The 27424-nt window shown below is 44.1% G+C and overlaps 1 protein-coding gene across 4 annotated transcripts in view; it reads left to right on the plus strand.

Annotated features, from left to right (window-relative positions):
* GRAMD4 (GRAM domain containing 4) overlaps positions 1–27424 on the plus strand; it is a 110869-nt gene that overhangs the window by 46213 nt on the left and 37232 nt on the right. For all 4 annotated transcript variants that reach the window (XM_053406598.1, XM_053406596.1, XM_053406595.1 and 1 more), the window contains one exon: positions 22288–22408. In XM_053406598.1, the coding sequence (XP_053262573.1) occupies positions 22288–22408 (121 nt within the window). The remainder of the gene's footprint in view (positions 1–22287; positions 22409–27424) is intronic.

Here is a 27424-nt window from a genome sequence, read left to right on the forward strand (position 1 = left end):
CATTCGGCACCTAGCTTATATTTCTGAGTTTCTAGCCCTGCTTAAGCCTATAAATGATGTGCTTTGGGTCTGCCCTATTCCTTTCTGAGCCAGTAAATAGTGTGTATCTGCAGTTGTCTGCCTCTTGCTCTTCTCTGGACCTTTGGTGCTAGGCTAATGCTGTAACAAATGCCTGACAGATACCATCAGAGCATCTACGGGTCTAGATACCTGATCCATGCATGACCTAGTAATATATACAGTTGTTGAAGACAGCTTGACACAGCACTTTATCCGCCGCCACTGTGTTAAAATAGCATTCTCGAAAAATCGCAGGCACCCTGCCTAAAGCCTTCTTAACAGAGAGGGGGAAAAGAGAGGCAATTCGCCTGCCTCGGGTATATTTGTTTTTCTTTTCTCCCGTTAGAGCTTCGGTTGCCTGTTCACACTCACCCTTCTGCTTCCAGGTTGTCACTTTTCACTAGCAACCGTCACTTATCGTCTGCCCGAGTTCTGAGATTTGGCAACCTGTAGCCGTTCAAATCCATTACTTCAGTTGTGGAACCAAAAGGGAAGTGAGCTAGAAAACAGAAGTAATTAGGATGCTAACAAAATACTATGCTTGAGACTGCGGCAAGGAGGGAAATTTCCCCCTGTTTCATGGTATAGTACTTACTTTATAATTTTATTTATAAGAGTGTTTCAAAACTGCTGCCTCGTGTGTTTTTTAAAAATGCCTATCTTAAGGAACGTAAGGGATTATCTTCGACAGAAAAATGCTTTGTAGGATAATATAATCCAGCAAATTGGAAGTTTTTGTTTTGCATGTGTTTAAAGCTGTTGAGAAGTCTTGGGAATGTTTAGTAGAAAAGAATGTGTGAAGTGCTGTGTTGAGGGAGTCATGTGTGCTAATATTTTCCAGCCAGCATTAAAAAGGGAAACAAAGAAAGCCTGTTAGTGTATTATTGGGGGGTGCAGGATTTGGTTGGTCTGGTTTTTGAGTATTTTCATGATAAAGAGGAAGTAAACAGCAAGTTCATAAGACATGACTTCAGTGTGTTACTTTGAAGAGTTATGAGCCTCTTTTCAAAATTGGAAACTTGTATTGCCACCTAAAAATGAGGTTGTATTTTGGGGGGGAAATGGAACTCAGTGTGGAAGATGGAAAATGCATTTGTGCAAATTCACCCTTAGGGCTTTTTTCTCTGAATATTTTTTCTGTCTTCTTCTTCTTCTTCTTCTTCTTCTTCTTCTTCTTCTTCTTCTTCGTCTTCGTCTTTGTCTTCTTTGTCTTCTTCGTCGTCTTCGTCTTCTTCTTCTTCTTCTTCTTCATCATCATCATCCCACATTTTTCCCAGGTGGCTTATAGATAAAATACACAGATAAAATAGAAAACACTACACCCAATGCAGTCCTCTTCTGCATTGCTTTGCCATTTTGGCTGCACAAGAATTCACTCTTGAGAACGAGTTTGCGGCGTATGATTTTGCCTCTGGTGCTCATAGAAAACTGGAAGCCTTTAATGTTCAGAGAGAAAGACTGAGAGCTTTGTAGATCAAAGGACATACCAGCAGTCCTGGAACGGGCCAAATTTAGTCACCTCGCAGAAACATTTCTTGCATTAGAGCTGGGCTGGGGAATCTTTTTCTGTCTGAAGGCTGTGTTCCTCTCTGTGCAATCTTTCAAGGGCCGCATGTCAGCAGTGGGTGAGGCCAGAGACAAAACTGGGCGGAGCAATGGATGTAAACGCTACCTTTCATAGAATCGTAGCGTTGGAAGGGGCCACGAGGGTCATCCAGTCCGGCCCCCTTCATTCAGGGATCTTTCGCCCATCGTGGGTCTCGAACCCACAGCCCTGCAATTAAGAATCTCACGCTGTACCAACTGAGCTGTTCCTCACCTTTGTACAGTAAGGCTGGTTTCTGCAGACACTCACACTGTCTCGCCTCCCTCCAGACAAGCGAGAGGGACCACTGAAGCCCAAGGACACATTGCAGTCAGGGGCAGGAAACGGGGCTGGTGGGGAGCGTGGTCTGGGGAGAGTTTTGGGGGCCAGATTTGCGGGGTCTGAAGGGCCGCATTGGGCCCTGGGCCTGAGGCTCCCCACCTATGTATTAAAGTGAGGGTCAGGACCATTCATTTCCCACTGGTTCCCAGAATTAAATCAGCATCATTTTCATTCTGCATGTGTTCTTTTTTTGAGCTCCACAGCCCATTAAGGATCCGAAACAGACATGCATTCTTCTTCTATTGTTCCCCTTCAGAGTCCATCTAGTACAGTGGACGCTCGGGTTGCGAATGTGATCCGTGCACAGAGTGTGATTTAGCACTTCTGCGCATGCGCGATCGCCGAAACCCGGAAGTAACCTGTTCCAGTACTTCGGGGTTTTGGCGGTCTGCAACCCGAAAAAATGCAACCTGAAGCAGCTGTAACCTGAGGTATGACTGTACTGAATGGGGCTGGGCGATAGATGGTTTTCACCATCATGATATATCACCAGCTAAGCATCATCTTATATCATGATGCCTGAAATGAGGATGGATCGTTGTAGAGGCATCTACTGGCTTCACGGTTTCCCCCACATCGTGATTTTTGCCGGCGCCTGCTCTCATGATTCGCTGCCCCCGCGGGGGGGGGGGAGAACTGAGACGGCAAAGTTAACCGGGGCTGCAGGAATCAAGAGAAAAGCATTGGCTGGCTTCACGGTTTCCCCCGCATTGTGATTTTTGCCTAGCACACACCCGCTCACATCATGATTCACAATCTATTGCCAGGTCAAAAATGGTCAAACCAACCGGCTCTAACATATAGAATAAGAGAACAAGAAGAGAACAAGAAGAACATTCGTTTCAGGAAGATTGGAAAAATGTTTATTGATTATATGAGGGGAAATTGTGTACCTTTGAAAACGTTGGCAGCATTAAGGTAAATTCAACAGTGTAAATAAGTTTTGATGGAAGTGACAATGGAATACTGAATGGTTTAGTTTACAGTCATACCTCATTTTGCATTAGGGTCATGTTGCATCTTTTTGGCTTACGAACGCAGCAAACCTGGAAGTATATACTTCCGGGTTTCACCGTGTGGGCAGAAGTGTTCTGCATGTTTCGTGCATGCGCTCTATTGCGCTCCGCACTTGCGCAGAAGCGCTGCTGTAGTTGCGGACTTTTCGGGGTGCGAATGGCACCCCGGAACAGATCGTGTCCGCAACTAGAGGTACCACTGTGTATAAAATATGCTGTGATTTATGCTATGCAAAACGAACCATAGAAAGCGAAGAAGTCATTAATATTTTAGGGTTGTCTAAATGAATAGTCTAAATTGTAAAACATTTTTTAAAAAATAAAAGAGAGAGGGGGGGAGTCAAACTGATATCACCATATATGGACTGGTTTTGGATGATATATTGCTATATTGCTATATTGCCCAGCCCTAGTACTGAAGATGCTGTGTTAGTGGTTGCAAAATTAGCACCACAAGGGGAAATGTGGACGGTTGTTCCGATATCCTCTTCCTTTTACACCTCTCCCACCTTGAGTCAGAGTGGGCTGAGTGTTCTTCCCACCTACTTCAGCCGCAAAAATAGACTGAAAGCTTTGCCATCAGCGCCACCCGGGTGCCAGAAACCTGCAAGCCAAAACCTCTGTTGGGGGCTGCCTTGCAGAAATCCACTTGGTGGTTCTGCAGAAAGCATGCGCTTAGAACGGAAGCTCCATAAAACGTGGGTCTCTTCTGATGCTCCTGTTTTAAGAGAAGCTAGCTGTATGCCTCCAACTAAGTCATTGTGAAGCAGAAAAAGCTCTCCTGATTCTGCCCTTAATAAACCATTTTTAAAAACCCAGGAATCTTGAAAGGAGATGTTTCACTGGGATGAGTAATTGCAACTGTCAAGTGGTGTTGTTAGCAATAGTAAAATGTGAGTTAGGGCGCTCTGCACCCTTTCAAACAGTTCTCTGTTAAAATAAACAAAATCTCCTGTTGCATTGAGAAGAACAATGCAATTAGCTGCTTGTTGAAACATCCAGCGCAAAACACTCCCATGTGGATTTCTGAGCATCACAGGCATAACAGCCTGCCTTTATTTTGCACGAGAGAAAGGATGCAATGCTAACAAGCCCTTGCTGTCGTGTTCACCAGTCACTTTTCCCAGTTACAGTGAGCTTTTCTGATGACTGAGCTATAAAAACTGGTCCCAGCCCCCTTGCAGACGTTGTTTCTCGCGTACTCAAGCCTAGATTGATAAATTTTTCACTCCTCTTTGGGAACAGCACGTCTTGGGTTTTTTCAGAGGTTAGCCAGTCACCGCGAACTCTGTTAAACCCTTAACAGATGAGGGATTTGTGCGACATCTCTAGTGTATAAAAGATGCCAGACTTGCTGAAGTTCCGGGATAGATCTGTCATCATTCCTGTAATAGCCCATGAGTAAAATAGTCTCAGAGAAACACCTTGTGAGTAAAATAAAAGCTACTTGGTGGTTTGTAAGCATGGGAATTTGAATAGCTTTTATCAGCTCCGTCCGAATTCTATCATGACACCTTATTTGTGGCATGACCAGTTTGGTTTTTATGACTGTGATCAGGAGGGTCCTGTAATCCTGTATAATTTTAAGCCATTAGAAGACATCTGAAGGCAGCCCTGTTTAGGGAAGCTTTTAATGTTTGATGTATTATAGTATTTTAATATTTTTTTGGAAGCCGCCCAGAGTGGCTGGGGAAGTCCAGCCAGATGGGCGGGGTATAAATAATAAATTATTATTATTATTATTATTATTATTATTATTATTATTATTATTATATTATATTGTATTCAAATTGGCAGCCCTGGTAGTGTGGGCAGGGCCCCACCCTAAATCAAGTAACTGATTCTGTCTGATCTGCAGTAATTTGTAAAAAATTGATACAAAATAATTGGCAAAAATGAATAAATAAGTAAGTAAATCAAGTGACTAAATAAAAAAGTAGAAATAATCGGAATACATTTATTATTATTATTCATTCCTCAACATTTCTCAGTACTGGAGAGAATAAGGCAGCGCTTGCCTGTGTGTAGCTACTTCATATAAATGCACGTAGTTTGGGGATGCGGTCTGTAGATCGCTGCATTGTTCACCAAGGGAACAGTGCTAAATTTGGGGAGCCAGCTTAATTTAAGGGCAGATGGGGCTCGTCAACCTGGGAAAGTAGCCCATCAAGCTGAAGAAAAGCTCTGCTCCTAAACCTCTGCTGTCTCGCAGGGCATCTTCAGGAGAAGAAGAGGACACCAGGCATCCCCAACCTGCGGCCCTCCAGATGTTTTGGCCTACAACTCCCATGATCCCTAGCTAACAGGACCAGTGGGCAGGGATGATGGGAACTGTAGTCCAAAACATCTGGCGGGCCAAAGGTTGGGGAATGCCTGGAGTAAACCTACACAAATCCAGAGTGGAGTCCCTAAGTGTGAGGAGCAGTTGCGTAACAGCTCTCAGCAACTCAGCATTTTGGCTAGTCTACTTTATTTACATATAAACACACACAGAGCACTGCAATGTGGCTCCCTCTCTCTCTAGCATCAGGCAGCAAAGAGAAAAAAGAACAAACGACAATCGTCCCACTTCATGGAACACAGTAACACAAACATCCTGTCTCTGTCACATCCCACTTTGTGGAGTCAAAACATACACTGACATGTGATTGACAACAATCCCATGACTGCAGCCATGGAGCAGGAATTCTAACACTAAGATGGTTGGATGGCGCCCTGTATGGCTCCTTCGGCAACTCGTGCAAATAAGCTGGTGCCAAACATATCACGCTGCTTTCCTTTGGACCCCATGCATAAGCTCAGTTTGTGTGCTTTATTTTACTGTTTGGCATTTCTTCTAAACAGGATATTGATTGCAATGAATTGGAAAGGGGAGAAAACCCCATCAGTATTAGAATGGCAAAATAAACCCTGTGAGTTTGTAGAAATGGCAAAATTGACGGCAATTATTAGAGGCCACTCAATCAGAGAATAATTAAAGAGTGGAATGGAGTGAAGGAATACATAAAAAATATGGTTCCGGAATCAAAATATGAATAAATAATGTGCAAAACATGCAGGGCTAAGTAAGAAAATAACAACAGAATTAATTGAACGATTATTAAACTATAACAACACAAGATGGAAGAAGTAAAAAATTGAGATCACACATGGGTGAAGGCGAGTGGAGGGTATATTGGAATGTATAATATCACTTATAATATACATTTTCTAATCGTGTTATATTTATATACAGCAAAGGGAAGTTTAGAGTAATTAGGTATATTTTAATTCAGGTAATTTATGTAATCGGTTTATGTTAGAAAACGAATATGGATTCTGAATTGATTGTTTGTAATTCTCTTTGGTTTAGGAATAATAAAGAAATTTGGAAAAAAATAATAATCCACATATCTCAGCACCTCGCTTTTTCTTAAGTGTTTGAGCCTTCCCGCGTAAGAGGGAAATTGGCAATTCGTCTTGCCCTTTGTCCCTGCCCCCAAAGTCCACGTGATAAATGCAAGATTGCCACCCAGACAGCCCTCCCGTAGCTACAAAACCCAGTTCAAACTCCATTTCAGGTCTTGGCTTTCAGGAGACTGTGGTTAACGTTGGCACTGATGAGTTGGCAACTGCGGTCGAGGGAGGAGAATGGCAGTTAGCGGGGAGTCTGCCCATATAAACATTTTAGTGCTTTTCCACCTGTCCGTTTGCAGGCGAGCAGAATGACATGGGAAAGGCTCTGCGTCGGGAGCCTTGGATCGTTTTCGTTTGCCGTGACACTTTTGCTGCTGCTGTTTTTTGTGCGTGGTGGTCGTAATCTGTGTTATTCCTGGAGTGTGAAGAGGCAGCCTGCCAAAAAAAGCCGCCGCTTTAAGTGGGATTGCCATTTGCGTATGTTATAAGTGCAGCAGCTGGGACAGGTTGCTGAAGAAATTTGTACTCTGACCTTCGGTGTGAAGATTGTAGGACAAGGGACATGGGTGTCTCCCGAGAGATATGGGAAAGGCCACATCTTTCTGTGTCATTTAGGAGAGTCTGATCTGTTAGGGGGTCTTCAGTTAGCTCCAATTTGATCTTCTTGGGGAAATTCCCCAGTGCTGAAAGTGCAGTTCTCGTCGCCATCTTTCTAGAGGACATTCTCAGTGGCTGCACTTTCATTGAGTTTCCTGCCTAAGAAGGCCTGCTAAGCAACCTCTAGCATTAGTGGGGTTTTTTAGATCTCTTAACTAAAATGTAAATATATCAATAATAATATTATCAAAACGTTGCCTTTTTATTACTAAAAAACCCAGCATACTGGCTGTTCTGCTTTGGTGACTCTCAATTTAAGCTTATGGGTTCAACTCTCAATTAGTTTGTGGACGGCTAATTAACTGCCTCACCCAATTCCACTGCCTCACCCAGCCATGTTAATATTAGTAAAACACTTTTCCTTTATGCATTTATGCTGATTTTTACTGTAGGTCACTGTAGGTTTGCACACACACACAGTGGTACCTCGGGTTACATACGCTTCAGGTTACAGACTCTGCTAACCCAGAAATATTACCTCAGGTTAAGAATTTTGCTTCAGGATGAGAACAGAAATCGTGCTCCGGCGGCAGCGGGAGGCCCCGTTAGCTAAAGTGGTGCTTCAGGTTAAGAACAGTTTCAGGTTAAGAACAGACCTCCGGAACGAATTAGGTACTTAACCCGAGGTACCACTGTGTGTGTGTGTGTGTGTGTGTGTGTGTGTGTGTGGTAAAGGACTCCTGGCAGTTAAGTCCAGTCGCAAACGACTCTGGGGTTGCGGCGCTCATCTCGCTTTACTGACCGAGGGAGCCGACGTTTGTCCGCAGACAGTTTTTCTGGGTCATGTGGCCAGCATGACTGAGCCACTTCTGGCGAAACCAGAGCAGCGCACAGAAATGCCATTTACCTTCCCGCCGGAGCAGTACCTATTTATCTACTTGCATTTTGACGTGCTTTCGAACTGCTAGGTTGGTAGGAGCAGGGACCGAACAACGGGAGCTCACTGTGTTGCAGGGATTCGAACCGCAACCTTCCGATTGGCAAGCCCAAAGCTCAGTGGCTTACACCACAGTGCCACCTGCAACATACACACACACACACACACACACACAGAGAGAGAGTGGTACCTTGGGTTACAAACACCTCGGGTTACAGACTCCGCTAACCCGGAAGTAGTACCTTGGGTTAAGAACTTTACCTCAGGATGGGAACAGAAATCGCGCAATGGCGGCAGCGGGAGGCCCCATTAGCGAAAGTGTGCCTCAGGTTAAGAACGATTTTAGGTTAACACACACACACACACACACACACACACTATGTGAACTGCCACAAGGTCTCCTTTTAAGCCAAAAGGAGGGGATGTATCATCCTACAAACGAATAAATAACATAACCTTCTTTAATTTCCACCCTCCTTCGTCATACAAATCTGATCTCCCCACTGCAACCCCGCAACCCTTGGTTAAGCACGTTTTTTCAGTCCTGTCCAAGTACATTTTATTTGTTCAAAGCTCCCTTTGTTTCAGCTGACTCCTGGATGGCTTTGCTAAGATCTACTGTACTGCTCTCCAATGGGTTGGTTAAACAGGCTAAGAGTCTCGAAGAGACCAATCATAATGATACAGGCTGTGCTGACCTACATTAACTTTTTTGGCTCTCTAATGCTTGGCACTTTGCCATACGGAGTCCTGTTAAACTCCCAGAGGATGCCTTGGTCTTTGCTTCATGGGAATTTTCACTTGAGGGCCGTAGAAAAGTTGGTGGTTCATTTGAGACCATTGTACACCTCGGACCTAACGCAAAATTCAACCCAGTAATGCATCACGACACATCCTGAAATAGGAGCAGGAATGCTAAATAGGGAAGTTTTAGCAGGTTTAGGGAAGTTTTTAATGTTTGATGTTTGGTTGTGTTTTTAATGTTCTGTTGGAAGCTGCCCAGAGTGGCTGGGGAGGTCCGGCCAGATGGGCGGGATATAAGTAATAAATTATGATTATTATAATTATTATAAATAAAACTGTTCCCTGTACAGTGGTTGGCATACTGGATTTTTCTTTGAGTATGCCCCAGTTCATCTCGAAGCATCACAATAGCAGCAGATTTCTGCCCCATATATGCTAAGCTTCTCTGTTGCTGTGCTGGCTGTCCTGCCTGTCCATTCACCCCCTTCTCATTGCAAGGTTAATTTTTTGATATAGATATAAATTTTATTTTTGTGTTTCTATTTTACATAAACAAAGGAATTAAAAACAGAAACATATACAGTCGTACCTTGGATCTCAAACGCCTTGGCTCCCGAACAAATTGGCTCCCGAATGATAGCATCTAGATCAAGGGAAGTAATAGTGCCACTGTATTCTGCTCTGGTCAGACCTCACCTGGAGTACTGTGTCCAGTTCTGGGCACCACAATTCAAGAAGGACACTGACAAACTGGAACGTGTCCAGAGGAGGGCAACCAAAATGGTCAAAGGCCTGGAAACGATGCCTTATGAGGAACGGCTAAGGGAGCTGGGCATGTTTAGCCTGGAGAAGAGGAGGTTAAGGGGTGATATGATAGCCATGTTCAAATATATAAAAGGATGTCACATAGAGGAGGGAGAAAGGTTGTTTTCTGCTGCTCCAGAGAAGCGGACATGGAGCAATGGATCCAAACTACAAGAAAGAAGATTCCACCTAAACATGAGGAAGAACTTCCTGACAGTAAGAGCTGTTTGACAGTGGAATTTGCTGCCAAGGAGTGTGGTGGAGTCTCCTTCTTTGGAGGTCTTTAAGCAGAGGCTTGACAACCATATGTCAGGAGTGCTCTGATGGTGTTCCTGCTTGGCAGGGGGTTGGACTCGATGGCCCTTGTGGTCTCTTCCAACTCTATGATTCTATGATTCTATGATCGAAAACCGGAAGTGAGTGTTCCGGTTTTCGAATTATTTTTGGAAGCCGAATGTCCAGCGTGCTGGAAACTCCTGCAGCCAATCAGAAGCTGTGCTTTGGTTTCCGAACGTTTTGGGTTGAATGGACTTCCAGAATGGATTCTGTTCGACTTTCAAGGTACGATTATAACCCCTTCTGACTCCCCTCCCAGCTTCTTGTTGTAAGGCTAAGAACCTACATGATGGAAGGTCAAGCTAATGGACTTTGCAGAAATGGCAAAATTAACGGCAAAGCTCAGAGACTATGATAATGAGAAATTTTAAAAAGAGTGGGAATCGTTTATTGCTATTTCCATCGCTGTCCATACTGTACTGAGTCATCTAGAACGACAGGGAACCTACGCAAGGCTGTTGTTTGTGGACTACAGTTCTGCCTTCAATACAATTCTGCCAGACAGGTTATTTCTTAAAATGACCAACTTGGGTATACATCAGAAGATCTGTCTGTGGGTAAGGAATTTCCTGACTGATAGGCCGCAGACAGTGAGAATGGGACCTCACTATTCTTCTACTCTAGTGTTAAGCACAGGAGCCCCTCAGGGATGTGTGCTAAGTCCCTTTCTCTATTCCCTGTACACATTTGATTGCACCCCACTGTATAAGTCCAACACAATCATCAAATTTGCGGATGATACAACGGTGGTGGGGCTCATTAGTGAGAACAATGAGACTGCTTATAGGAAAGAAGTACAGGGGTTAATTCAATGGTGTAAAGAAAACAATCTTATGCTTAACACCAAAAAAACCAAAGAACTCATAATTGACTTTAGGAGAAAGAAAAGTGTATTTTTACCATTGCACATAAATGGCGAGGAGGTGGAGAGGGTTGGTAGTTTTAAATACCTGGGCATTTATATCTCTGAGGACCTCTCATGGACTGCAAATATTAATATGGTTGTGAGGAAGGTGCAGGGGAGGTTGTATTTCCTGAGAATGCTCAGGGGACTGAATCTATCTCAGCACCTACTTCTGTCCTATTATCACAGTACCATTGAGAGTGTCTTAACCTATAGTGTATTATCGTGGTATGGGAGCAGCTCTGAAACGGATAAAAAAGCTTTACAGAGAATAATTAAAATTGCCCAGAATGTTATTGGGCTCCAACTACCAACCCTGGATGAGATCTTCACGTCTCGCACTTTGAAGAAGTCACACAATATCCTGAGAGATCCCACCCATCCTGCTCACAACTTCTTTGAACTGTTGCCTTCGGGCAGAAGATATAGGACAATGAAAACACGAACCACACGCCTTCTGAATAGTTTCTATCCAAGAGCTCTGATTGCACTAAATAATGATCTTAGGGCCAGTTGCAAGAAATAGCAAGCAGGAAGTAGGAAGGAATGAGATAGGTTTTAGGTTATGTTATGCCTTTAAATAGGTTATGTTATATTCTGGATTATGTTATGTTTTATAGATTATGTCTGAATAGGATGAGAATGTTGGAGATACATGCAAATGTGTATGTGAACCCGGTCTTTGGGTGGGTGTTTGATTTTCGTTGTTGTGTATACTGTGTATATATGGACAATGACAATAAATTTATCTCTCTTATTGTTTATGTGCAAAAATACTGTAAACTTTAATACTGTAAACACGTTGATACATTGGCAGGCTTTTAGGTATATGCTTGCAACTAGTAGAAAATTAGATAAAATTAAGGGAAATAATGGAAAAAGCTTAAGAACGGATATGTGGAAGAAATTGGTTAATATAAGGTACCAGAAGAGGGTGTGGAGGGAAGTACAGAGATTTAAAGAAACTCAAAGAGAAGGTTTGTGAAAAGGTATTTGTTTTTATTTGTAAAGATGTAACTGTGAAAAACTAATACAAATTTATTAACAAAAAAAGAACAAGAAAAAAAAAGAACCGACACGGAACTGGAAATTAATTGCTCGTCACCACGAACAGGTTGACTATATTCACAGTTCCCTACCGTTGCAGTAAATCAGAGTTTAGCATTATGAGAATCTTAACCATTGCTAGTGAAAACAAGCAAGCTTAATTATGGTTTGTATATGGATTCTTTTCATATACAAACCATTGTTTGTCTGCTGTTAGTCTAAAAAGGAAGCAAGTCCTTTTGGGAATTACAGGGACAGAACTAACCAAACTGTATAGAAATTTATTCACATATGCGACTACAGCGGCAAGAATGCTACTTGCCCAAAAATGGAAAGAAGTAGTAGTCACAGCAAAAGAAGAATGGATGCAGAAACTTATGGAAATGCAGAAATGGCAAAACTTACCAGAAACATAAGAAATCAAGATAACAATTTTTTAAATAAAAGAATGGAAATGGTTTATTGAATATTTACAAATAAACTGTAAACTGATATTGGCAGGATTATTGTAATAGCCTGCAGTTTTATAAGAGTATATATTTAAAGTGAGGGACGTAGGTGGCGCTGTGGTCTAAACCACAGAGCCTAGGGCTTGCCGATCTGAAGGTCGGCAGTTCAAATCCCCGCGGCGGGGTGAGCTCCCGTTGCTCGGTCCCAGCTCCTGCCAACCTAGCAGTTTGAAAGCACGTCAAAGTGCAAGTAGATAAATAGGTACCGCTCCAGCGGGAAGGTAAATGGCGTTTCCATGCGCTGCTCTGGTTTCGTCATGCTGGCCACTTGACCCAGAAAAACTGTCTGTGAAAAAACACCGGCTCCCTTGGCCTATAGAGCGAGATGAGCACGCAACCCCAGAGTCGTCCGCAACTGGACCAAGCAGTCAGGGGTACCTTACCTTTACGTATATTTAAAGTAGATGGATAACTGAGCAAATTAAGATAATTTGGATATGCAGAGATATTAAAAATAAATTTAAGGAACCGCAGAAAGAGGGGGAAGAGAGCCAAATTTTGAAATGTTAAAATTATTGTAAAATTATTGAAATGTATAAAATTGAGAATCATAAATAAAATTATTGTTTTTTAAGTGCTTCTAAGCTCCTTTGCATTGTCATGCCAGATGAGGTGGGAAGGATAGGCTCATTTTTTTGGTTTCGTGCTAAATTTGTCGGAATTCAAGCCACCAGAGCCAGTCCCAGCTCTTAGTCCAGAGGAATTTGGCCACCCTCCAGGTGCCCGGCTTGAATCCTTATTGACCTCCCCTGCCAGAGACTCCCGGCAGGATCAAGGGAGGTCTCCCTCGGCGATTCTTCCCAACGTGAAAGAAGAACACACCATTCCTCCCCCTCCTCCATTCCCGGGGGGGGGGGGGAAGAGACAGACAGAAATGTATCTACATGTCTTTATTTCTGTCTTTCAGCAGTACAGAGAAACACGTCTGTACACTCTGATTCCCAACTGCAGAGAGAGAATAAACTCCACCCATGTACTTCCAGTACAGGGTCATGTGCTGCTCTGAGGTAACATCCGGCTCTCAGAGCACTTTACAGACTGTCCCTGGTTCCCACGGTACAATCCAATAACATCAGCTTCCTGTTTACCATTCCAGCCATCTGGAGCTCGCTTCTGCATTGCTGCTTTTTTGTAACATCCTCCCCCAAAAGAATCAATGCGTGTTGCGGCAAGCAAAGCGTGATCCAGAGAAGAAAACAAACAGTTGTTATACACATAACACTCCCCTGTTGTTTCAGTTCCACCCTTGGAACTCCCCGCCACTGGTTTCCCCAGTGTACCTCTCTGGTTGTCTGTTTTCCAAGGAATGAGTGCATCTGCATTACCTTGGCTAGCAACTCTCTGTTGTGTCTTTGTCTCTGACTTAGACACAGCTCCAACCTGTCCTCGGTTGTTTACAACAGCAACACATGCAACAGCTAAGTTAGCAAACACCTTTGAGTACCTCTTGGGTGGTTGACCCTTTGTAACTCTCTCAGACCTACGTATGAGGTGCTGATCCTCTCTGCTCACTGGTCCAGTCTCAGGACTCTTTGGAGAACCAGTTCCAATGGTAAACAGTGGTTCATCCTTCAGTTGTGAAGGCCTATCAATTGTGTGAGACTTCCTCTCAATGACTGTGACAACTGAGCTCTCCGAGCTATCAGTGTCATCACTTTCAGTACAGCTGAAATCAGTAAAATCATCATCATCTGAATCGTCCTCAGTGGGAAATGTGTGTACTATCACTCTCTCCTGTTCAGGAGCACTCTCTAGAAATTTTGTGAGAATCACCTGACCAGATTCAGACAAAATTACTCTGTAGAGACCCTTTTCATACCCCACAAAAATGCCTCTGGCATTCTTTACTCCACCTGGAGCTTCTGTTCTCACATGAGACCCAAAAACCTTGAAATGGGCAACAGAAGGTTTTCTGTGGAACAGTTTCTCAAAAGGAGAACTTCCCAACTCTTTTGAAACCTTTCTCACTTTCGTATAACAGAACGACATCAGAGACTCGGCCCAGTACTCATGTGGCAGATGTGAACTAAGCAATTGCGCTTCCATCCCCTTTTGCAATTCTCTGTTCACCCGTACACAGACACCCCTGTTCCACGCTTCCGCTGAAACAGAAACCTTGTGTCTTATTCCCTTCTTCTGCAGGAACCTCTGGAAATCCTGTAAAAGAAAAATCTGCTTCTCATCTGTGAATAGACAATCAATGTTAGCTTCATGCATACTCTTAACTTTGTCACAAAACTCCTGAAACCTCTCCAAGGCTTCCTGTGGCTTTCTCAACACATAAACCCAGACATAGTTAGAGAAATGATCCACACACACAAGATAATATCTTGCATTGCCTCTAGATGGTTCTAGAGGACCAATCACATCAGCATACACCCGCTGAAATGCTCTGTTGACCCCGGTCTTCTTCTTGCTCACACCTGCAAGAGAAACTAGGTTAGACACAGATGAATTACATTCCATGTAATCACTTTCGTCAAAAGTCAACAAATATAGTCCATCTTTCTGTTTGGCAGAAAGATATAACTCTCCATCTTTGTAGATCTCGCAGCTCTCAGCATCGTAGGACAGTCTCAGTCCTCTCTTTGCAATCTGCGAAACACTCAGCAGATTGAACTTCAGTTCAGGAACCAAGTAAACATTGTTTATTGTCAAGTCCAGACTCTTAAGATAGACAGTCCCTTTTCCGGTCGCTTCCAGCTCCTGACCGTTGGCCTGTGTCACAGTGAAGCTTTGCTTCTTAAACGTTGAAAAGAGCCCTCTGTGTGGGGACATATGAAAAGTACATCCAGTGTCAATTACAAACGAGTTCCCAACATCTGGCGTGGTTCCTTTCGCCATCAAAGCCTTTGCAGGTTCCACCATAGGCTTGGTACGACCTTTGCCTGATGCCTCAGGCTTTGCTGAGCGGCCCTTCGCTCCTTTTGGCTGACGTGGCTTCTTGCAGTTCCGCTGAAGATGCCCAGCCTGTCCACAATTGTAACATCGGACAGTATTCAAAGCTACAGCATCCTTTCCAGTAGCCTCATCGGTGGGGGAATTAGAACTCCGTTCCTCCCTCCCTCTGTCCTTTACTTCCAGTGCAGCATGCCGGCTGTGTTCATCCTGAACCACGGCACTCAGGGGCACTCCCCTCTTCTTGGCATCCATGCTGAATCCAAGGGTTGGCTTTACACTCAATCTCAAGCCAGCTTTCACTTTCTAGTCAGTAAAAACCAAAAGTCACTCGGCTGTTTACTGCTTTTTACAAGCAGGCAAACCTTTTGCTGTTTTTCTGCTTTCTCAGGCAGGCAATCTGCACGCTGTTTTCCACAGCTGCAAAAGGTAGTCAAAACATTCTTTGACGTCTCACTCTCTTTCTGAGCCAATCCCATTTGTCAGTAACTTTCTAAGCCCTGATGGTCGTTGCCCAGCAACCTTCCCCGGGACGGGAATCCTTATCTCACCACAGGAATTCCTGGTATGCAAGCCTGCTCTCAGAGCTTGTTTTTCAAACGCAGCTCGTGAACCAGAAAATAAATCTTTCTGCGTTCATTCTCTCTTGCCCGAAATGCAGCATACCTTTTTGGGGCTCCGTTGCCTTGAAACACACTCCTCTCGGTGTCCAGCTGTCTGTTCAGCTTTTGGCTGCAGGCAGACGCTTTCTTTATCTCCTTAGGTGCAGAGGATGGCAACGATTCATCGACCTCTCACCTCTCATGCAGATTCTCATGGATCGAAACCATCCTCTGCTACCAGATGTCGGAATTCAAGCCACCAGAGCCAGTCCCAGCTCTTAGTCCAGAGGAATTTGGCCACCCTCCAGGTGCCCGGCTTGAATCCTTATTGACCTCCCCTGCCAGAGACTCCCGGCAGGATCAAGGGAGGTCTCCCTCGGCGATTCTTCCCAACGTGAAAGAAGAACACACCATTCCTCCCCCTCCTCCATTCCCGGGGGGGGGGGAAAGAGACAGACAGAAATGTATCTACATGTCTTTATTTCTGTCTTTCAGCAGTACAGAGAAACACGTCTGTACACTCTGATTCCCAACTGCAGAGAGAGAATAAACTCCACCCATGTACTTCCAGTACAGGGTCATGTGCTGCTCTGAGGTAACATCCGGCTCTCAGAGCACTTTACAGACTGTCCCTGGTTCCCACGGTACAATCCAATAACATCAGCTTCCTGTTTACCATTCCAGCCATCTGGAGCTCGCTTCTGCATTGCTGCTTTTTCGTAACAAAATTATGGTTTGCCGGAGCATATACGAGAAATCATCTTATGTCCATTTACAAGTTCTGAATGTAAATGGCATTATCAAAAGTAGCAAATGCTTCGTTGATTACAGGCGAAGGCTCTGCCCACGAGTCGGACGGTGTGAGGTTTGATCAGTCAGCTCTACCAATTATACAATACTCTTGTTGCAAAATACTATTTTGGAAAGAGCCTCTAAAGAGATTTGCCATAATTAACACGGGCTTAGGAAAGCTATTTCTGTCTTGTGTTTACACAGGGAAATAGTAGCATTGATCCGCGCAGCCAGCCGACGGCATTAAACTTGCCAGTGGCCTCATTATTTAACTTGGCCTCTGCAAGCATAGCATACTGGCTGTTCTGCTTTGGTGACTCTCAATTTAAGCTTATGGGTTCGACTCTCAATTAGTTTGTGGACGGCTAATTATCCTGTCATCTTTAATTCTGGTCAGAACATTGCACAGGTATGAAGTTTCTGCTCCAGCTTGTGTAGGACGCAATGTACAGCCATTTCATTTGTTGTTGTTTAGTCATTTAGTCGTGTCCGACTCTTCGTGACCCCATGAGGTGTTCCCAAAGTAAAGGAAGGATTGAACTCTGATTAATAAGAATACACACAGAGGCTTGAACCAGCAAGACTCTGGGAAGGGTGCGTATAATAATGTCTGCCTCTCTACCCCTCGGCCCAGGTCGTTTTATTCACAAAAGAACTTTTTACAGAGTGTTCATAAGAACCAATCAGATTTCTTCTGAGCATTTCAACAGACCCCACGTGGGGAGAAAGTTAAACTACCAAAACTAATTAAGCACGGGGTAAACAAAGAACAGAACTACAAAGGAGAGCAATTGGCAACCCAGGAGGTGATAAACAAGCAATATACATGATAAGGAGGATGGTCAGGAGGACAGCGATCATTATCACCTTCATGTGAGATCTGTTTCCTGGCCCTAAGATTAACATCCTAAGATTAACATAACAGAAAGCTACATCAAATAAACTGCCCACTGTCTTTGATGACCCAGGAGCCTGCCTGGTGAAGCAACTGGGCTGTGTACATGACTTGTCAGGCAAGAGAGATGGGCAGTAGAGGAAATGGCCAGAGATGCAGAGGGTTGTGGGATTTGATCAGAAATTGTTGTCAATGTATCAAACCCAGTCAACACAATGCATTCTTCGTGGACACAATGGCTTGATGCATATTTTATAATTCCTCATAGTAATCCCACCTGACCCCACACTCTGGATATTTGCACTCCTACAACCCCATGGACCAGAGCACACAGTTTGGTCAAACTCATGTTGGTAGCTTTGAGAACACTGTCCAACCATCTCGTCCTCTGTCGTCCCCTTCTCCTTGTGCCCTCAATCTTTCCCAGCATTAGGGTCTTTTCCAGGGAGTCTTCTCTTTTCATGAGGTGGCCAAAGTATTGGAGCCTCAGCTTCAGGATCTGTCCTTCCAGTGAGCACTCAGGGCTGATTTCCTTAAGAATGGATAGGTTTGAATGGATAAGCTCTCCTACGTCAGGCCAATTGCCCAACGCTCCATCATTCTGTTCCCGGTGAAGGGCAACGAGATGCCTACTGTCAGCTCACAAAGAAAGTATGGTGATAATGGTTCTGTTTGTCTCCAATGTCTGGTCTTCCAGGGAGGCCTTCCACAACCAACTTGGTCAGGAATAAAGGAAGCCGTAGTCCCAACAACATCTGGAAGGCATCTGGGTTGAGAAAGTTGATTTGCACAGTTCTGTGTTGATGTTGCTTGGGGGGAAAACAGATCATGCAAAGTGCTTCTCGTTGTCTTCTCTATCTGAAATGTAATACACTTCAGTACAGTGGTACCTCAATTCTCAAATGCCTTGGTATTTGAACAACTTGGAACCCAAACATTGCAAACCTGGAAGTAAGTGTTCTGGTTTGCGAACTTTTTTCGGAAGCTGAACATGCTCCGTTTTGAGTGCCACACTTCTGTTTTGAGTGCTATGCTTCCGTTTTGAGTGTTACTCTGAGGTCTGTCTGTTTTTGCTATTTGTTTTGCATTTTTGCGGCTTTGTGTGTGTCTGTGGAACCCAGTTCAGCTACTGATTGATTGATTGTGTGACTTCAGTACATTGTTTATTGCTTTCATTTTATGGATTAGTGGTCTCATTACATAGTACAATTCATGTTAATTTGCTGTTTTAGGGGTCGTTTTTAAAAGCCTGGAGCAGATTAATCCATTTTGCATTACATTCTGTGGGAAAGTGCGCCTTGGTTTTGGAACGCTTTGGTTTTGGAATGGACTTCTGGAACGGTTTAAGTTTGAGAACCAAGGTACCATTGTACTAGTGTAAAAAGGTCAGAAAATTAAAGGAAGGAAGGGGCTTTTTACTGTTTCCTAAACACATCTGACCTCACCGATTGCAAGAAGGAGAAGGTGCACCTTTGGAGGAGTTGAAACACTGAGTTTTACTCATCACAGATACATTAAGCACAAAAGACAAGTTTTTCCTCTCTTCCCATCACAGCCATGTGGTTGCCTCATTCTGAAATGTTGCCTTAAGTGTTTCAGAAAGAGCTCTGTATGTGTGCAACTGCTATGCCCCTGCTATGGTTTAAGGAAGAGCGAGCATGTGAAATTCTGTGGGCGACCAAGGGGGTTGCTATTATTTTCAGTTTCAAGCATCACTCCAGATCCATTGGGGCAGAAAGTGGTGACCTGTTTGGAGAGAAGAGATTGTGGACACCCCTTGACATTTAGACTAATGGGATATATAAGACTATTATATTTAAGTATCACACACCTGCATGCTAGATGTCACACAAACCTGGCTTCTGTGTATGATCTTCTGAAATTCAGGAGCAACGATGCAACATTTAAAGTAAAATATGGTACCAATGCAAGAAGAACCGGGGTAAAAACCATATTTGTAGGATATGTTCCAGTGTTATAAAGTATCTGCAACTAGAATGGAGGAGGAAAAGTTATCAAAGGTGTGGAAAATCTCCAGTTATCAGAAACCCAACAAGAATCCTATCCTGATGTGAAGCTTGAAGAAGTTCAAGTATTCAGTAGAATACAGTGGTACCTTGGGTTACATACGCTTCAGGTTACGGACGCTTCAGGTTACAGACGCTTCAGGTTACAGACTCCGCTAACCCAGAAATATTGCCTCAGGTTAAGAACTTTGCTTCAGGATGAGAACAGAAATTGCGCGGCGGCACAGCAGCAGCAGGAGGCCCCGTTAGCTAAAGTGGTACCTCAGGTTAAGAACAGTTTCAGGTTAAGAACAGACCTCCAGAACGAATTAAGTTCTTAACCCGAGGTACCACTGTACCTCCCTTCCAGATCTCGCTGAAGAATTGAGATATAATCATCTGAGACCTTTATTCGGGTGTTTCCTTCACGAACAGTCGGGAGGGTGGCAACAAGAGAGTGGGCCTTTTCTGCGATGCCTTCTAGAATTTTCTCCCCAGGGAGACTCACCTGGCACCTTCATTACATATCTTTAGGTGCCAGGCAAAAACATTCCTCTTCTCCCTGTCCTTTGGTTAATTAAACAATCTTTCAAACTAGGTGTGTGTGTGTGTATTGTTTTGGTTTCTTACTACGTTACACTTTTTTGTGTTTTTATATTGTAAACCACCCTGTGGTTCTCAGATGAAGGGAAGTCTAGAAATTTAATAAATAAAGTAATTATAATAAATAAAAAGGTACACAGTATATGGTAGCATAAAAATCACCTGATGTTGCATCTTCCCGCTGGTGTTTTTTGTGGGTTTTTTAAAGATCTTCCTCCACAGAACAATGAGGAAAGCTTTTGAGGCCAGCATGGTATCCGAATAATTACCTTAAAACCAGAGTGTACAAACCCTCAGATGACTCAAAGTTATCCTCCATTCCCCCCCCCCCCCCGCTGTTTCATTTCCCACCCACCTGCATTAGATTGAGTGACTGTGCAAACAATTCTTAAAAGGTCATTAAAAATAAAATGAAGGCAAATGGACAAAAGAAGCCTTTCATAAACCTAGCACGAGCACTGCACTATGTTAATCCGGTGGGCTAGACCTTTAAAAGCAATAATAGCTTGCATTATTAGTAAGCCAGTATTGTCAGAAGCATTTTCCTTCCTAGAAAAAAGCAAAAAGCAAAAACAAAAAATCCTGTGCCCACGGCTTTAGAATGGCAAAGGCATTTACTGTAGAATGAGCTTTGCATTACCAATCGTATTCTTTGCTGGGTGCATGCAAGCTATCTATGAGATGTGAAGGAATATTCACTTCACAAGTATGACCCATATAATACTACAGCACTACCTTGGTTCTCAAACTTTTTTAAAAAATATAATTTTTATTATTTTCATTAATAAAACATAACAACATTACAATAATCAATCAAATGCATTTGCTCCGCTGAGCTCATAACTTCCCTCCCTCCCTCCAACCGGTTTTCTGTTTCCTCATAAGTTATGCACGCCTTTCTAATGTCAGTTTCTGTCCTTTAATACATATCGAGTCCTATTGTTTATGGTCAGATACTAATTATTACCCTACGTTGCAGGATTTATGTCAGTCCTGCTAGTGTCTTCAAGTTTTTACAATAATCTCTTAAATAGTAAATTTACTCCAATCTCTCTGGAATTTCTGATCGCCTTGGTTCTGAACCCTCACAGTCATTTTGGCCATTTTTGCATATTCCATCATCTTCATCTGCCACCCCTCAATTGCTGGTAATTCTTGTAATTTCCATCTTTGGGCTAAACCTTGTTTCTCAAATTTAATCCGTTCCAGAAGTCTGAATTTTACTATCCAACGAGCCCATTGATCCATATAATGAAAGCAATAATCAATGTACTGTACTATAAAATAAATAAGACAGTATTGTAGATGATAAAAATTATATATAAAAAATTATTCTTACCTGCACTGGTGATCTGTCATTGTTTAGATGGGGGGCTTTTATCCATTTCCGCAGTCACACAATCAATCAGTAGCTGAACTGGGTTGCACACAGCCACAAAAACAAAGTAACTGAAAAAGCCTCAAAAACAAATGCAGAATAAAGAGCAAAAACAAAAACACCAACCTTAATCCGTTCTGGAAGTCTGTTTGACTTCCAAAATGTTCAAAAACTAAGGTGCAGCTTCTGATTGGTGCAGGCACCCTAGAAACAATAGCCAACAGTTGCATCGGACGTTCGGCTTCCAAAAAACATTTGAAAACCGGAACACTTACTTCCGGGTTTTTGGCATTTGGGAACCAAGGCGTTTGAGAACCAAGGTACCACTGTATTTGCTGCCACTGTCCAAGCCTATTCCTTTCCCTGAGTACACCTGGGGAACATGAACAACCCATTCAGCCTTTTAAGTTCCTAGGTCTGGTGCTTGATTTTAGTCTGGCTGGTGGTGCTGTGGGTTAAACCACAGAGCCTAGGGCTTGCTGGTCAGAAGGTCGGCGGTTCGAATCCCCGCGACTGGGTGAGCTCCCGTTGCTCGGTCCCTTCTCCTGCCAACCTAGCAGTTTGAAAGCACGTCAAAGTGCAAGTAGATAAATAGGTACCACTCCGGTGGGAAGGTAAACGGCATTTCCATGCGCTGCTCTGGTTCGCCAGAAGCGGCTTAGTCATGCTGGTCACATGACCCGGAAGCTGTATGCCGGCTCCCTCGGCCAATAAAGCGAGATGAGCGCCGCAACCCCAGTCGGCCACAACTGGACCTAATGGTCAGGGGTCCCTTTACCTTTACCTTTTTATCAAGGACAATCCCCTTATTTTATCTTTCCTCCCTTTTTTAACAGAGGAGGAGCTCAGGAAGTTGCGAGAAGAAACGAATGCTGAAACATTGAAACAAGAGCTGGAAAAAGAACGTCTACGAAGGATAGAACTGGAGCAAAAAGTCAATGAAATACTTAAAACCAGGTAAGGCAACCTGCAAGGTGCAGTACAGCTGTGTGTGTGTGTGTGTGTTGTGGGTTTTTTTTTAAAAAAGAGACCAGGCTGTTCTCTAGGTGATTTCGCCCTGGGAATGATGAATAATAAAACCTGAAATTTCTTCATTTTGGTACTCAGTGATTTTGAAGCAGTGACATTTCTAGAATCCATACAAGGCTGTATAGAAATCTGATCTCTTTCATTTTAAAAAAACATTTTCATGGTCATATTCAGCAGCTGAGATGCATTGTGTCATTTATTTCATGGTTGGGTCTCAAAGTGCTGCCCTTCTCTCCCATCTAAGTGGCATTTTTGCCCTTATTAGCGACATTTGGGTGACTTCGGACATCGTAGTGTCAGAAGCCACACAAACAGTTAACCAGACCGAATCCATCCTCATTGAAAGCCTGCTAACCCTTAATTAAGCAGCGACAATTGGCCTCAAATCTATTATTTGGTGGGCAGATCCTCTCTTCACAGAGAGGTGAAGTCTATGGTGTTTTTGGGTGGTTTCATGTTTCCTCTATGTAGGAAAAGCAGAGACTAATGAATTGGTCTGCCTGTGAGACAACTTATATATTAAGCATTGCTGAATCCTATATTATGTGACAGGGAGAACAGGCTGCCCCAGTGGAAAGTAATTCTTTTCTTTGCGTTTTTCAAGAGCTCCTATCACGTCCATGTAAAGAAGACATACTAAACAAGCCCAATAGCATCAGTTTCATAGATTTATCTATAAGGATGCTCAGGGATTGTCTAGCGCTGGATATAGCATCTGCTGCAGGAGGCACGTTGCCAATGAAACAAATGTCTAAATGATTTGAAATGGTCTGATCAGCCATTTGTCTGATGCAAATTGCATTCTGTCACTTCTGCGTTTTACAAGTTGTGAGCTAGTTTTATCGCATAACCAAACGGTAATTACTGCTAGCAGTGCATTCCTTTCAAACGGGAGCTACCGTACTTTCCCGTCTATAAGATGACCCCATGTATAGGACGACCCCTGTTTCTGGGGACTCAAATTTAAGAAAATGGGCGGAGATAGCACAGAGTTGCAAAGGATTACCCAGAGTTGTTGAGCTTTTTTGGGGGTGATTGCCAAAAATCGCTCACCTGGTAAAGATAAAGGGACCCCTGACCATTAGGTCCAGTCGTGGCCGACTCTGGGGTTGTGATGCTCATCTCGCTTTATTGGCCGAGGGAGCCGGCGTACAGCTTCCGGGTCATGTGGCCAGCATGACTAAGCCGCTTCTGGCGAACCAGAGCAGCACATGGAAACGCCATTTACCTTCCCGCCGGAGCGGTGCCTATTTATCTACTTGCACTTTGACGTGCTTTCGAACTGCTAGGTTGGCAGGAGCAGGGACGGAACAACGGGAGCTCACCCCATCGCGGGGATTTGAACCACCGACCTTCTGATCAGCAAGTCCTAGGCTCTGTGGTTTAGATCCGACTCCTGTCTGTCCCATTGCCGGCAGAAGCTGCAGATCGCCCGCCCAACTGCCGGAGCACCAGCCAATCAACACCACCCATTGAAGCAGCAACCAGTAGCATGCACAATAGCTGCTGACAGCCTCGGCAGCAACCAATCAAACGCCCACTCTATGCACTACCCATGTATAAGATGACCCTAACTCTTTAGCATGATTTTTACAGAAAAAAACACAGAAAAGTACTGTATTTCTGCTGTAGCAGGCAAGGGGAATCTTTGGCCCTACAGATGTTGCTGAATTTCAGCACCCACGAGACCCAGCAAGCATGGCCAATGGTTAGGGATGATGGGACTTGTAGTTTAGCCATATCCGGGGGTGGGGCAGGTCCCCCAGACCTGCTCTGTAGCCTCTGTTTTTTTGTGCCATGCATAAGCACTCTCCTTTGCTTTTATTTAAGATGGTTTGCAACCTTTTATGCATTTCTGTATTACCTGCACTTCATCGCAGAACAGTTTTGGAGTGGGTTACAACTAAAACTTTTTAGTAATGGTCTTACTATTTTGAAAAACAAGGCAGGCAAGTTGCAATACCAAGCAACTAAAAACATCAGTGCTGGCATTGGATTTCACTCAAAGCCTGGGTGAATAACCAGGTCTTCTGCTGGCTTCTAAAACTTACTTAAAAGGGTAGGCGCCAGCTATATGACGGAAGGAAGTTCCAAATTGGGGGTGCCACCACTGAGAAGGCTGTCACTAACATGCCTCTGCTCAAGATAGTACAGTGGTACCTTGGGTTAAGAATTGAATTCGTTCTGGAGGTCCGTTCTTAACCTGAAACTGTTCTTAACCTGAGGTACCACTTTAGCTAATGGGGCCTCCCGCTGCCGCCGCATGATTTCTGTTCTCATCCTGAAGCAAAGTTCAGGTACGATTTCTGGGTTAGCGGAATCTGTAACCTGAAGCGTATGTAACCCGAGGTACCACTGTACTTTTATTTTTGGCCAAAGCTGTTGAGCTTTTTTTTTTTGTGTGTGTTTTTTGGCAAAATCACAAACAAATTAGAGGTTTTTGCAGAAAATACTGCTTCCAACTGCAGTATTCCAGTATTTTGGACATTAGGCAACCCTCCTGAAGAGCCAGCCTTGAGTGACTTGCTTTGGAAAGGCAATGTAGACATTTTACAAATGAGCTAGTGGTTGCGTTCCAGCTTCCTTTCCCTTCTATATCATGATATAATCCGGAGAAGTGCTGTTGGTTGCCCCTTGTGTTACAATGGTACCTTGGGTTACAAACACCTTGGGTTACAAACAACTTGGGTTACAAACACTTCAAGTTACAGACTCCGCTAACCCGGAAGTAGTACCTCCGGTTAAGAACTTTACCTCAGGATGAGAGCAGAAATCGCACAGTGGCGGCAGCGGGAGGTCCCATTAGTTCTTCAGGTTAAGAACGGTTTCAGGTTAAGAATGGACCTCTGGAACGAATTAAGTTCGTAACCAGAGGTACCACTGTATAGGGACCCAACCAGCTTCAGCTGGAAAGCAAGCATTTAGTGTCACCAAAACTGTCCTGTGTAACCCTGTTCCAGCAGAGATTCAGCAGGCATCCTTGTTTTTTTTCTTTTTCTTTCAGTTGTCTCTTGAAGTCCACGCCAACAAGCCTTTGCAGCTGTTTAATTAGCCAGTCACTTTTAATTATTATTTGCATAGTTTTTTGTGCTTTGTTGTAGACCGGTCTGATGTTTTATGATGTGGCAGTCTAGAAATGTGTGTGTGTGAGAGAGAATATCAGGGCAGGGTGAGGTTTGTAAGTGATTCTGCCGCAGACTGCTTGCCCTGCACCTTCCAAGTCCGAGCGAGAAAGCACTTGCTTCCCATAATAATAATTTTATAATAATTTATTATTTATACCCCGCCCATCTGGCTGGGTTTCCCCAGCCACAGTGGGCGGCTCCCAACAGATTAAAAACAGAATAAAACATCAAACATAAAAATCTTCCCTAAACAGGGCTGCATTCAGATGTCTTCTAAAAGTCAGATAGTTGTTTATTTCCTTGACATCTGATGGGAGGGTGTTCCACAGGGCGGGCGCCACTACCGAGAAGACCCACTGCCTGGTTCCCTGTAATCTCACTTCTCGCAGTGAGGGAACCGCCAGAAGGCCCTCGGAGCTGGACCTCAGTATGCGGGCTGAACAATGGGGGTGGAGACACTCCATCAGGTATACTGGGCCAAGACCGTTTAGGGCTTTAAAAGTCAGCACCAGCACTTTGAATTGTGCCCGGAAACGTACTGGGAGCCAACGTATGTCTTTCAGGACTGGTGTTACGAGGTCTCAGCTGCTACTCCCGGTCGCCACTCTAGCTGCTGCATTCTGGATTAATTACAGTTTCTGGGTCACCTTCAAAGGTAGCCCCACGTAGAGCGCATTGCAGTAGTCCAAGCGGGAGATAACCAGAGCGTGCACCACTCTGGCGAGACAGTCTGTGGGTAGGTAGGGACTCAGTAAGCGTATCAGATGGAGCTGGTAGACAGCTGCCCTGGACACAGAATTGCCCTGCACCTCCATGGACAGCTATGAGTCCAAAATGACTCCCAGGCTGCACACCCAACCTTCAGGGGGCACAGTTACCCTGTTCAGGACCAGGGAGTCCTCCACACCTGCCTGCCCCCTGGTTGTACTTGACTGCTCCAGTGGATTACATCCCACAGTTTTTGCATCCTGCTTGCCTTTCTTCCTGCCTGATACCCCTCACTGACAGCTTCAGATCACTCTGGTCCAGCTCAGCTGGACTTGCAGCGACCCACAGCTGTTCATTCATCCAAGGCCTTCCCCGTAGACGTGCTATGGCTCAAGCCTTGGCCAAATTCGGCACACAGCCCTGTTTTTATAGTGCTGTTTTACTGGCTATGCGTTGTACTTTCGCTTTAAAGATGTTTGCTGTTTTTATGCCGTGCGCTGAGCAGATATTTTTTAAAATATTAAGTGGCCCAGGCATCCTTTTAGAGAGATCAATAAAATATCTCCCCGGTGTTAATATGCTTTCCAGTTGCCCGACCATTGCTAAGTGTTCTTCTATACTGCAGCTGAAAAACCTGGTTTCTGAAATGCAGTAGTTAAAGGAGGGGTTGGGTTGATGGCAGCCGCCAGTGCAGAGCTGTGGTTACATTTGGGGCAATTGCAATTGGGACGCGGGTGGTGCTGTGGTCTAAATCACTGAGCCTTGGGCTTGCCGATTGGAAGGTCAGGGGTTCGAATCCCTGCGACAGGGTGAGCGCCCACTGCTCGGTCCCAGCTCCCGCCAACCTAGCAGTTCGAAAGCACATCAAAGTGCGAGTAGATCAATAGGTACCGCTCCAGCGGGAAGGTAAACGGCGTTTCCGTGCGCTCTGGTTTTGCCAGAAGTGACTTAGTCATGCTGGCCACATGACCCGCAAAACTGTCTGCGGACTAACGTCGGCTCCCTCGGCCAGTAAAGTGAGATGAGTGCCGCAACCCCAGACTCGTTCACGACTGGACTTAACTGTCAGGGGTCCTTTACCTTTCCATTTTGTATTTGCAATATATATTCT

Source organism: Podarcis raffonei, chromosome 10 (genome assembly GCF_027172205.1).
Source record: "Podarcis raffonei isolate rPodRaf1 chromosome 10, rPodRaf1.pri, whole genome shotgun sequence".
Lineage (NCBI taxonomy): Eukaryota > Metazoa > Chordata > Lepidosauria > Squamata > Lacertidae > Podarcis > Podarcis raffonei.